Here is a 12,002-nt window from a genome sequence, read left to right as displayed (position 1 = left end):
GTGCTGATGCATGAGGATCAAGGTTGAAGTTCTTGGACTTGGCAGGGCGGACCACGTAGCCTGGCTGGGGAGTGCAGGTGCCGCCTGCAAATTGAACAACAAGGCTGTTGATCTCGGGCCGTGACTGCTCCTAAACCTAGCAAAAGCTGCCAGGTGCCAAGTGGATCATCGCATGCCCTGAGCCAAGAACAGCTGTCTGTCCTCCCTGGGAAAGGCTGCTGCTGGTCCCAGCAGCTGTGCTGCTTGCCTGTTTTCACCCTTGAGGAAGGCCAGGCTTCCCTGTGGGGGGCAGTGGGGGAAAGGGGTAAGCCTCCTCTGGCCACCTATGCCGTGAGTCCCCAGGCCCACCTCCCTTGCTCTCCTGCGGCCTGGGATGGGTCACAGGGAGCAGTGTGGGTTGGAACGCAGCCAGGGACTTGAGGCCAAAGGCCAAGTGGTTGGAGTCTCAAGGTGGTTTCACAGGCATCTGTGGGCATGTGGCCAGCTTATAGGCACTACCCCCGAGCCATTGGGCCTCCCCTCTAATGACTGGTAGATTAAACAGGTGCTGCTGAGGGAGCCACCCGGACAAGAGACTGTCGCAGTCCTGTCCTATGCCTGCAGATCCCTAGGCCTGGACTGGGGCCACCGACACCAAGTCTGGCAAAACCTGCCACACGGGGCCAGGGGCCAAGGGGTCAGGGGCAGGCTGGTCCTTGGCACCATGTTGTCTCTGAGCAGCCGTTCTACCTCTCTGAGGTTAGGAGCAAGTTCTGGCTCTAGAGGGATGGGGGCGAGGAAGGTCCACCATACTTGGGGCATTGTGGTCTGTGCCAGGCCCAGGAGACTGGTGGAAGGCCAAGGGTGTCTGTATCTATGCTGGCAGATGGCGGCTGGAATCCAGCCTGGAGAAGGTCAGCGGAAGGGCCTGCGTGCGGAACTTGGGTTAGGTTGTTCAGTGTGAGGCACAAGGCAGGACCGGGAGCACGGAAGGGCACTGCAGAGAAGTGGCTTTGTGTTAATGGGCAAGTATGGCTTGTCCCATGCTGGGGCCAGCCAAGACATGTCAAGATACCAAGCAGGAGGGTGTTTCCATGCTGGAGTAGGTAGAGAGTTGAAGGCGGGACTTGGTGACTATGACCTAAGGTTGTTTTCTCACCAGTGAAACTGGGGAGTCAGGCTTAAGTGCTTTGATGGGGCTTTCAAGACTCCTGCCCTGTGCCAGGTACTTGAACCTCATGGCTGCCTGGATCTCCACCGACCCTCCCCTATGCTCCCACCCCACCGTTGGTTTGAGGAAGGTGGGTGGCTGGGTGGGCTGGCTCAATTCCCGTAAGAGCCACAAGGTGAGGACTGTTCTACCGGCTCTGCTGTGGTGGGTCAGTTCCAGGAGTCCCCCTTGTGTGGGGCTTGCAAGCTAAGTTGTGTGGGGAGGGAGGGTCCTGGGCATCTGGCCCTAGGCCCAAAACATTTGTCCATGCAGGCAGGTTAAGCCATGCGTGGACAGCTGGGAGCCCAGGATGTGTATTCTGTGAGGTTATTGAGGCCCCTTATATTTAACCCAGCCTGTGCCATAGAGGCATCTGGAAAGCTTTTAAAAAGCACTCGGGCCCAGACCTTACCTGCGACCAAATACATCAGAATCTACTTTTCAAAGATTCTTGATGATTCTGACACCAGGACTGAGCTCGTGGCTCCACAAAGCGCTGCTATATGCGCAGCGAACTAGGGGCCTGACCTGCTCAGGGCTCAGCCACCGTGGGTCTCAGCCGGGCCCAGGCCAGTGGCTTCCATACAAGTTGATGTGCTCCTTGTCACCTCTCCTAGGTCACCTTCGCGAAGCCCCCTCCCCGCTTATGATACATTCCCCCCAGATGCCACCGTTCCAGAGCCTGACCCACCAGTCGCCACCCCAGCAAAATGTCCAGCCTAAGAAGCAGGTAAAGGGCAGGGCTGGGCCACAGCCCCCAGGGCCAGGTGTGGGCCGGTGCCAGAGGCACCCACCTGCCTCACCGGCCACCGTGCCTGTGCCGTCCCAGGAGCTGCGCGCGGCCTCTGTGGTCCAGCCCCAGCCCCTGGTGGTGGTTAAGGAGGAGAAGATCCACTCACCCATCATCCGCAGCGAGCCTTTCAGCCCCTCGCTGCGGCCAGAGCCCCCTAAGCACCCGGAGAGCATCAAGGCGCCCGTTCACCTGCCCCAACGTGAGTGCCCTCTCTGCCCCCGGCCTGCACTGGATGAGAGCTTTCTGTGGGCTTATTGACTGTGCCCTGCTGGGCTTGGGGGCAGGGGGGAATGGGCCCCAGCCGAGGCCCACAAGCTGTTTGTGTTCCAGGGCCTGAGATGAAGCCTGTGGACGTCGGGAGGCCTGTGATCCGGCCCCCTGAGCAGAATGCACCCCCACCAGGGGCCCCCGACAAGGACAAACAGAAACAGGAGCCGAAGACACCAGTTGCACCCAAAAAGGTAGGAGCAGTGAGTCCACGAGTGTCCCTCACTCCAGGGAGGCACCTTGGTGGGTGTGCCCGCAGGCTCTGGGCCTCTTGGCAGGGCCCCTCACCCCCTACCCTGTGGTCTCTCTGCCTGGCAGGACTTAAAAATCAAGAACATGGGCTCCTGGGCTAGCCTGGTGCAGAAGCATCCCACCACCCCGTCCTCCACAGCCAAGTCCTCGAGTGACAGCTTCGAGCAGTTCCGCCGCGCTGCCAGGGAGAAGGAGGAGCGCGAGAAGGCCCTGAAGGCGCAGGCCGAGCACGCGGAGAAGGAGAAGGAGCGGCTTCGGCAGGAGCGCATGAGGTGGGCTGGGGCTGCAGGCAGCCTGGGGTTTTCTGGGGCTTGCTCTGCCCTCCTTCCTGCCCCCCCCCCCCCCCCCTCTTGCTCACTGGCGGCTCTGGCCTGCTCTCCTCAGGAGCCGGGAGGATGAGGATGCGCTGGAGCAGGCCCGGCGAGCCCACGAGGAGGCTCGCCGGCGCCAGGAGCAGCAGCAGCAGCAACGGCAGGAGCAGCAGCAGCAGCAGCAGCAGCAGGCGGCTGCGGTGGCCGCGGCCGCCGCCCCCCAGGCCCAGAGCTCCCAGCCCCAGTCCATGCTGGATCAGCAGAGGGAGTTGGCCCGAAAGCGGGAGCAGGAGCGAAGGCGCCGGGAAGCGGTGAGCAGGGTGGGGGGACCTCTGGGCAGGGGCTGCGAAAGGGGGCCGTGAACCCCGGGGTGAAGGCAGTCTCTCTCTGAGGGGTGGGGTGAGCACCCCGTGCAGGGAGGGGGTGCTCGGGACAGGGTGAGAGGTGGGGTGAGCACCCCATGCGGGGGGTGGAGGGGGGCGGTGCTCGGGACAGGGCTGCTGCTTCTCTGCACTGTGCTGGCCTCAGGGTCTCAGAGGGGGCTCAGGGCCAGTGCCGAGGTGCCTGGGTGTGGGCCCTGAGGGCATGGCCAGTGCTGGAAGGGGCTGAGGGGTGGGCGGGGAGTTCGGAAGCCGTAGCCGGGGGGGGGGGGGGGGGGGCACCTCTTCTCACTCCCTCCTTCCCACCTCTCCCCTCCAGATGGCAGCTACCATTGACATGAATTTCCAGAGTGATCTATTGTCAATATTTGAAGAAAATCTTTTCTGAGAGCACCTAGGTGACTTCTGACTCTGATTTTCTGGCAAAACGTTGACTCTCCATAGTGTTAGGGGCGGCAGTGGAGGCGGTAGCAGCAGCGAGGGGGTGTCTCCGGGCCTGGCCCTCCTGCATGCTGTGCCCGGGGCAGGCCTGACGGGCAGCTGAGGATCGCAGAGCCTGTCTGCCTTACAGCCAGCTGGACAGCCCGCCACCCACCACCCCCTCACGGGACGTCAGCTCAGAGCACGCCTCACCACGAGCAAGTGCCGGCCAGACCCAAGCCGCGCGTCCCCGCGGGCAGGGCACAGGCCCTGCTCTCCGCCAAATGTCTACACAGTATACACAGGACATTGTTGCTGCCGCCACCACCGTGACTGGTTTCTGTCCCCGAGAAAGTGACGTTCGTGACGTCCTGCCCACCAGGAGTCCTTCCCCCCACACCCCAGCCACCACCGCCCGCTCCCAGGAGGCCAGGGCAGGCCCGAGCGAGCTGGAGGCGGGCGAGGGCGCCGGCCCACCCCTTGCTGGCACTGACTTTGCCTTGAACAGACCCCACCCTTCCCCTCCCCCCACAAGCCTTTAATCGAGAGCCGCTCTCTGTAAGTGTTCGCTTGTGCAAAAGGGAATAGTGCCGTGGAGGTGTGTGTGTGTCCATGGCAATTCGGAGCGAGGTGACTGTCACACGCGCGTGTGTGGGCCGGCCTCGCCCGGTGAGTGAGGCCACCAACCAAAGTCAGTTCCTTCCCAACTGTGTTTCTGGGTTTTTTTGTTTTTTTGTTTTTTTTTTTTCCTATATATATATTTTTTGTTGGATTCTATTTTATTTTTAACTCTCTCTTCTCCTCCAGACACAATGGCACTGCTTATCTCCGAAATGGTGTGATCGTCTCCTCATTGAGCGGCGGCTGCCACCGCGCTGTGGGTAGTGTGTGACCGTGGCTGTACTGTGTAGTGAACATAGTTGGCATATCTTTGTTTGAAGTTTGTTGGTGACTCCACCAAACTGGTGTAAAAAAAACTCAAAAAAACCCACAAAAAACAAAACAAAACACAAAACACACAAAAAAAAAACTGCCTATATTTTACTCCATTTCAAACTTTATTAGTCTATTTTTAATTATAAAGCCATGTTTTCTTTTCCCTCCCCACTCCTTTGTTTTTTAATGTCAAATCTGTTTTGAGTTATTTTTTACCAGGAAAGGAAGGGCCAGGGGATGAGGCGGGCACCAGGGGCTGGGGGCCACAGACCACTGAGGCAGAGGCTCCCCACCCAGCCTGACCAGCCGGCTGCCACTTCCCCTACTTTTTTTTTTTTTTTTTTTTTTTTTTTTAATTTTATAATTGGAGCCCTTGGTGAGGTTACGTGTGCCATGAGAACCCACTCTACACCACGTCGCTGGTGCCTCAGTGTTGGCCAAACTCTGGAGTCACTGACTGGTTTGACTTTCATACGGTGAATATGCATTTGGTCTGTACTGATCATGGAATAAACACATCTCTCTTTTTTAATGCTGGTGTCTTCCTGACATTTCTTTGTGAACCACCTGTTGCCTAGGTTAGGCCCAGGGCCGCTCCCCCGCCCCCCCTCCCCTCCCCCAAATCCCAAACCACCTTTGTACAAGAACTACCACCAGGGCCACCTAGGCCGTCTCCTGTGACCACGTTGAAGCTGTGACAGGGAGTCCAGGCACCCATTCTTTCTATGGACCCTGGTCTCCTAGTGGGGTGACATGCTCCAGCAGAACCTGGCCAGATTCAAGACAGTATTTTCCCCCCTTCGCCCTCCTCCATCCTGGTCCCCCACTCACCAGAGGACTTGGGCCACTTCTGCCACCTTGCCTGCCTCTACCTTAACTGCTCCTTTCATTTAAGCTCAGGGTTAACCAGATGTTCTTAGATAAGTGTCCATCCCCCAAAATGGGATCCTCCCCCGCCCCATGCATGTAGACACGCACGCACACATGCCTGCCCGAGAGATCCTGCCGTATGGCTACCCTGCCTCCCTTGCCTGTGTGCCACAAGGCGAGGGGGGCACTCAAGAGTGGCCCTTAGGATGTAGGATGAAAGTGTATCATTTATGTGTGCAGAGACGTAAACTGAAACATTTCTAGCACTGTTTCTTAACCCCTATCTCCCTTTTCTGTTTCAACCGGAAAAGCCCTTGTATCATCTTGTGTTTGGGATCTGCCGAAACCTCTTGGCAAGAGTGTAGTTCAGGCGACCGGCCAGAGGCCCCCACTTGCCTCCCTACCCTTGCCCCACACCCAGCAGGCACTTCCTCGATGTGCCACTGTGCTGCCAGTTCAAGTGGGACTTCATTGGCTCTTTGGGGTTTCTTCCATCTCATCCCACCCCCTCACTTCTGTTCCGTGTTTTGTTCAGTAACTTCCCCAGGCCAGGTCCGACTGTTTAGCTGGAGAAGTGGTTTTGTCTGCACCTTCCTTCTAAAGATTTAATTCTGCCATGGCCCTCTCCACACCTCCCTGATGGGTGTTCCTCTAACTGGGTTGTAATTAGAACTTGGATCTACTATTTAATTTCTCTGGCCATTTCCCATTCCCTCCCACAGTACTAGAAATCTTAGTCCTATACAAGAGTAAGAGGTGTGTACAAGCCCCCCACTGTACTGTATGCACGGATCGCTTGGCCAATAATTATGTCAGTGAATCTGAGACTTGTATTAAACACTTTAGACATTTGTAGAAGGGAATTCGTAGACTTTTCACTTATATACTAAAGGTTTTTTTTTTTTTTTTTTTTTGTGCAGTTCTCATTGCAAAAATAAACATTTGTACTGAATATAAAATTAACCATCCTGTGACTACTGCTGTCTTTTTGTCTGAGGGCAAAGCTGGGGTAGGGGGATGGAGGGAATCGGTTTTGTGTAGCAGAGGAAGAAGGGCGATCCCCAGACTCCCACCAGCCATGCAGCCAGATTAGAGGATTCAAGGAGGCACAACCGGGATCACCCAGTGGCTGTGGAGGATTGATTTGATGGAAAGTGTAAAAGAAACCGAAGCTGTGATCCAGGCTAATCGTGCAAGAAAAGAAAGGTACTTGGTACAGGGAGAATAAACCTTTGTACAATACAAGCCATGTAATCATAGCCGTCCAACCGAGTCTGAAATACATTGTTTACTGAGGCCGAACCACATAAACCACCATGCCCCTTTAAGTAGGAACCCACAGACTTAATTGTGGGCCCAGGATGGTGTCCTGTTCAGCCTTAACAACACAAAGGTAGAGGTTAGCAGTGGGAGGTGACAAAAATAATGAGAAGGGTGTTTAAAGTTAGAGAGGAAACCAAAAGGAAAACTAAAAATGGGCAGGGTCCGTCCAGGGGTGGTGAGGCTCGAGTCCATGCTTAATGAACTTCCTAAATTGGTCCTCAAGAAATGGCCACACAAGCCTGTCGAGCGAGATACCTGGGTAACCACCAGAAGAAAGCTAACAGCGTTCCAATGGCCGCCTCCGGGCGGGAGAGGTGGAGCCCGAGATTGTTGCTTTTTTCATAAATCCCGTTCAGCAAGTTGTATGGCTTTAGGCAAATGACTTAATCCCCGAATTTCAGGTTCGTGGTCTGTAATACAGAGACGTGATAATAGTACCTACACTTAATAGGGTTGTTACGTGGGTTAAACGGTGAGTGACCATGAAATGTTTAGGATCTTGGGGGAAGGTTGCAAAACAGGAGGAAGAACCTGCCCTGTCGGCCTTCTCGACCGATCCTGACCGACTTCCTCTTTCTGACAGCCCCAGGGACTCAACCGGCCCGGTCCTCCGGCTCGCGGGCCGGGTCAGCCCTCTAGAAGTTAAGAGTCTCCGCGTCTCCATTGGTCGCCACCGGCGAATCCCCACCCCCCAGCCCGGCCTCAACACCTGCCGATTGGCTCCCGGGCGAGACCTGTCACCCGCACGTCAATGACCACCGCCCTCCAATCACAGCCGTGCAGGGGCGGGGCCGGCGGGCGCTGGACTAACTGGAGGACTTCCCGGGGTCGAGGCCACTGGACCCGCCGTTGGAACCAGGCCTGGGTGAGGGTGCTGCTAGGTCTCTCCCAGCCAGGCCAAGGACAGGGCCGCGCACTCCAGGGAGGGGAGCTCCGAAGGGCGGCGGCAGGGGCTCTCAAGTCCTCCCCGGGTTGCGGCGACGGCCCGCGCCTCCTAATCCCAGCCAAGGCACTACCTGTCCCCTCCTTCCGTTTCCGGGCCCGCCCGCCCCGCCATATTAGGTCCCGGCCCCGCCCCCCGTCCCTTCATCCCGGACCCGGGCCGACCCCCAGCTTATTGGCCCAGCCCTCGCACCGGCCCAGCCTCCGGCCTTCTCCCGCCCAACTTTAGGCCCCGCCTCATCTGGACTCCACCCTCGCCCCGCCCGCCCTCTAAGCCACGCCTCCATCTCCTAAGCAGCTCCTAGGCCAAGGTGGGTCCACGGTTCCGGCGCGTAGGCCGCACCTACCCTGCGTTGCTCCGCCCCTTCGCTCCAGGCTCCGCCCATTTCACTAAAGTCACCTCCTTATCCCCTGTTTGTCCAGACATCAATCTCCCTCTGGACTTAATATTCCCACCCACCCGCGGCGGAGTCCTACTAGGCCCCGCCCCCTTATGAAGCCCACCCCCCCCGCCTGTCCAGGCCCCGCCCTCAATTCGCTTCCCCTCTCCTCAAAGCCCCTCCCCAGCCTCGGAAGCCTGGTCCTCGCAGGCTCCATCCCCGCACCCTATCCTTGTTCCCTGTCGCCGTCGCGCCCAGGTGTTTACCTGGCACTTAGGTGACTCGTGTGCGGTGGCTGTTTCGATATAAGCCTCCCGCCTCTTCTCTCGGCGCGTTCCTTAAGCCCCGGAGGCACGGAGGGTCCCCAGACCAAAGGCGGTGGGCTTCCCAGCCCGGATCCCGCCTCGCTGCTGCTGCTCTCGCCCCCCGCCCCCCGAAGGCAGCGCCGAAGTCGTCCCGGGTCGCGGCGACATGCCGGAGCTGGTGGTGACAGCGCTGCTGGCGCCGTCGCGCGTCACCCTGAAGCTCCTGCGCGCCTTCATGTGGAGCCTCGTGTTCTGCGCGGCGCTGCTGACCGCCGCCGTCTATGGCTGCATCGCGCTCACGCACGTGCTGTGCCGGCCCCGGCGCGGCTGCTGCGGGCGCCCCCGGCGCACCCCACCCGCCTGCTTGAGCGACCCCACGCTGGGCGAACACTGCTTCCTGACCCTCAAGGTGAGCGCGCGTGCGCGGGCGGCTGTGCGGGGGGCCGTCGGGGCTTCCGGGGTCGAGAACCCCGGGAGGTCGGGCCCCGTCGGGGCCGAGCCCCGCTGAGCGGAGAGCAAATGGTGGAATCCAAACGGGGGTCGGCGCGTGGCCGGAAGGGCGGGGAGGGGGGGGGTGTCAAGCCTAGTGAGGAGGGCCTCCCCGGGTCTCTGTGCCCTCCCCCAGAGCTCGGGCCTGCGCCTCCACTATGTCTCCGCTGGACGTGGCAACGGACCCCTCATGCTGTTTCTGCACGGCTTCCCGGAGAACTGGTAGGTATGAAGCCCGGGGGCTTGGGGCGCCCAAGGCCGCAGGTGGAGCTGGAGGTGCTGCGGGGCTGGCTGGGTAGACTGGGGGCCCAAGGCATAGAAGGGGGTGCTCCAGGACAGGCGTCTCCAGGAATGTCCCTGCAGAGATGGGACAAAGAGGTATCAGTGTCGACGCTGCCCTGGACCCAGAGTGCAGCCGACCTTGCCTTCCGCGCGGGGTTCCCCCATCTTCCTTTCTGGGAAGTCCAGGGCAGGGAAGTCGGGTTGCCGAAGGCCCCTGCTGGGCGTAGGGTGGAGGTGCAGCCTGGGGACCCTGACTCAACCTCCCTCTCCACCCGCCTGACAGGTTCTCCTGGCGCTACCAGCTTTGGGAGTTCCAGAGCCGCTTCCACGTGGTGGCTGTGGACCTACGAGGTTACGGCTCCTCAGATGCACCTCGGGATGTTGACTGTTACACCATCGACCTGCTGATGGCGGACATCCAGGATGTCATCCTGGGCCTGGGTGCGGATACCCCCATCCCAGGCCTGGCCTCCCTCACCCCTGCCTTGCTTCTCCCTGGCTTCTCACCTCCACTGGTTCCTCTCACCCCCCCCAGGTTATTCCAAGTGCATCCTGGTGGCCCACGACTGGGGTGCGGTCCTCGCCTGGAATTTCTCCATCTACTACCCGTCCCTGGTGGAGCGGATGGTTGTTGTCAGTGCGGCCCCCATGTCTGTGTACCAAGGTGTGTTGGGGAGCCCGGGACGCTGGAATATGCCTGTGTGGAGGGGCTTGTCTCTGTGTCTACACTTCCTTGTCCACCAGTCAACACCGCCCCCCCCCCACGGGGGGCTGGGGACACCCATGATGCTCCCAATCTACAATCAGTGACCGTGCACTCAGGAGTTAACTCACGGTTTCTGAGCACCTACAGGTAACAATTGCCCCGACAAGGAGCTTTGCATACACGTAACCAACACAAGCCTCTGTGCATACGAAAGTGTCGTTATCTCCACGATCCAGTTGGGGAAACTGAGAGGCTAAGGAAGGCATAGATGAGTAAGCAGATACCCATCTCATCACCTGATTCTAATTCCCAGTATAATAATTCTAGTGCTGTGGTCTCTCTCCCACTCTCTCTCTCTCCCTCCATGTTGTTGTTTCTTGTCTGTCTCTGTCTCTAGACTGTCAGCTCTCAGGCGGGCAAGGGAGTTTTGTTTGTGCCATTTACTGCTGTGTCGCCAGGGTTTTAAACAGGTCCTGGCATACAGTAGGTGCTCAATAAGTGTTGAAATGCATCCAGACCTGGGCAGTGGCTGCAGACAGAGGTGTCCCCATTCTGTGGATACAGTGACCACTTGGCAGGGAGGGACACCGGCATCCGGGCCAGGAGGAATGTCAAGTCACCCCCACGAGGTCCGGCATGCGATGACATTCCTGAGTGTTGGTGCATCTGTGTGCCTGACCTGGGTGTGTGTAGGAGTGCAAGGGGGTGGGGCCACCCCAGGCCCAGGCCTCACATCTGCCTTTCCCCTGCCGCCCACAGACTACTCTATACACCACATCAGCCAGTTCTTCCGTTCCAACTACGTGTTCCTGTTCCAGCTTCCCTGGCTGCCTGAGAAGTTACTGTCCATGTCTGACTTCCAGGTGCAGTGGGGCAAAGGCCTGGGGGTATGTGGAGGGTGGGGGGCTGGGACTGGGCAGGCTGGGCACTGAAACCGTAGGTCTGCTGTGTACCCAGATCCTGAAGACCACCCTCACACACTGCAAGAGAGGCATCCCACACTTAACTCCCAACGAGCTCGAGGCCTTCCTTTATGACTTCTCCCAGCCCGGTGGCCTCACTGGACCCCTCAACTATTACCGAAACCTCTTCAGGTGAGATCAGACCCGGGGCGGAAGCTCAGGAGAGTTCTGGGGGGCAAGGGGGAGGGGCGGTTATTCTTCCACCTGTCTTGGCCCTAGGAACCTTCCCCTGGAGCCCCAGGAACTGGCCACGCCCACGCTGCTGCTGTGGGGAGAGAAGGACACCTACTTGGAGCAGGGGCTGGTAGGAGCCATCAGCAGTTGTTTTGTGCCCGGCCGGCTGGAGGCCCACATCCTGCCGGGCGTGGGGCACTGGATCCCACAGAGCAACCCCGAGGAAATGCACCAGTACATGTGGGCCTTCTTGCAAGACCTGCTAGGCTAGCAGCCCTCGCTCCCTGGCCTGTGTGCACCTGGGAGTCCACACCACGTGCACACCACGACGGACTCCCGGATCACGCACAGGCGTGGAACTCCTAGACCACACACGAGTGTGTCTGTGGAAGCCCGCAGGCACACCAGGCTGTTTGCTCACACACCGGTGTGTCTGTGCACGTGAACAAGCACTTCAGCCCTGGGGAACCGGGTACTTCTCTCCTCTGCGGAGCTGGATACCCAGTGTCCTACCTCTCCCCTCCCTGGGGCCTTCCCCTTCCTGCCAATGTCAGCCCCCAGAGCTGCACAAACCACAGACTCTGACCTTCCCGTCCCTGGCTTTCATCTTCAATCTGAGTCTTCAGCTAAAAGCTGTTCTGTCCAGTAGGGTAACTAGCAGCCGTATCTGGCTGCTTCAATTTAAATGGAAATTAATTAAAATATGATCGATTAAAAATCCAGTCCCTCGGTCACTCTAGCCATGCTTCAAGGGCTCCACTGACACATCAGCATAAAGCATTCTATTGGACAGTGCTGATGAGGGTACTTCTAGAAAGGGGGGTCTGTACCTGGCTCCTGACCAGCTCTCCAAGGAAAGACCCTCATGTACAAGCAGGTGTGTGTCTAGATTCCTGTCTAGGCAGGCCCTGGACAGCTCCCACCATCTCCCTCCCGGTTGTGACTCCAGACCCTGTAAGGTCAAGATCTCTAGGTGTGGCCTGGGCAAGATCCCTGGGATCCCTGTCTCAGATTCGTGGAA

General features: G+C 58.6%; 2 protein-coding genes and 1 long non-coding RNA gene across 11 annotated transcripts in view; 2 read left to right on the top strand and 1 right to left on the bottom strand.

Annotated features, from left to right (window-relative positions):
* BRD4 (bromodomain containing 4) overlaps positions 1-5,080 on the top strand; it is an 87,321-nt gene extending 82,241 nt beyond the window's left edge. For 4 of the 6 annotated variants that reach the window (XM_045492327.1, XM_045492324.1, XM_045492328.1 and 1 more), the window contains 5 exons: positions 1,807-2,181; positions 2,313-2,443; positions 2,568-2,773; positions 2,886-3,123; positions 3,512-5,080. In XM_045492327.1, the coding sequence (XP_045348283.1) occupies positions 1,807-2,181; positions 2,313-2,443; positions 2,568-2,773; positions 2,886-3,123; positions 3,512-3,580 (1,019 nt within the window). In that variant the 3' untranslated portion in view covers positions 3,581-5,080. The remainder of the gene's footprint in view (positions 1-1,806; positions 2,182-2,312; positions 2,444-2,567; positions 2,774-2,885; positions 3,124-3,511) is intronic. The other 2 variants (XM_045492326.1, XM_045492325.1) reach the window with 1 other exon arrangement.
* Positions 4,875-8,443, bottom strand: LOC123605450. The gene is made up of 2 exons (XR_006715769.1): positions 8,330-8,443; positions 4,875-7,151 (listed from the first exon to the last, which is right to left on the bottom strand). It is a non-coding gene; the product is annotated as an uncharacterized LOC123605450 (long non-coding RNA).
* On the top strand, positions 7,508-11,703 carry EPHX3 (epoxide hydrolase 3). Of its 4 annotated transcripts, XM_045492333.1 has the most exons (9): positions 7,508-7,606; positions 7,913-7,994; positions 8,407-8,777; positions 8,994-9,079; positions 9,423-9,580; positions 9,675-9,803; positions 10,605-10,708; positions 10,803-10,939; positions 11,027-11,703. In XM_045492333.1, exons 3-9 carry the CDS (start codon positions 8,535-8,537, stop codon positions 11,250-11,252), a joined length of 1,083 nt encoding a protein of 360 aa, XP_045348289.1. In that variant the 5' UTR covers positions 7,508-7,606; positions 7,913-7,994; positions 8,407-8,534; the 3' UTR covers positions 11,253-11,703. The 4 variants fall into 4 exon arrangements, with proteins under 4 accessions (XP_045348289.1, XP_045348288.1, XP_045348290.1 ...); XM_045492332.1 differs by having other exon boundaries at positions 7,913-8,777; XM_045492334.1 differs by lacking the exon at positions 7,913-7,994 and having other exon boundaries at positions 7,537-7,606.
* The last annotated feature ends 299 nt before the right edge of the window (positions 11,704-12,002 follow it).

The sequence above is a fragment of the Leopardus geoffroyi genome, chromosome A2 (assembly GCF_018350155.1).
Source record: "Leopardus geoffroyi isolate Oge1 chromosome A2, O.geoffroyi_Oge1_pat1.0, whole genome shotgun sequence".
NCBI lineage: Eukaryota > Metazoa > Chordata > Mammalia > Carnivora > Felidae > Leopardus > Leopardus geoffroyi.
Note: the sequence above shows the minus strand (reverse complement) of the source record. Positions and strands in the feature narration are given on the sequence as shown.

What these genes read in the sequence shown, in the direction of transcription:
- EPHX3 (XM_045492333.1), top strand. Translation starts at nt 8,535, where the DNA reads ATGCCGGAGCTGGTGGTGACAGCGCTGCTGGCGCCGTCGCGCGTCACC. An exon ending in ACTGCTTCCTGACCCTCAAG is followed by an intron (nt 8,778 to 8,993) that starts GTGAGCGCGCGT and finishes GCCCTCCCCCAG; the next exon opens with AGCTCGGGCCTGCGCCTCCA. An exon ending in CCCCATGTCTGTGTACCAAG is followed by an intron (nt 9,804 to 10,604) that starts GTGTGTTGGGGA and finishes TGCCGCCCACAG; the next exon opens with ACTACTCTATACACCACATC.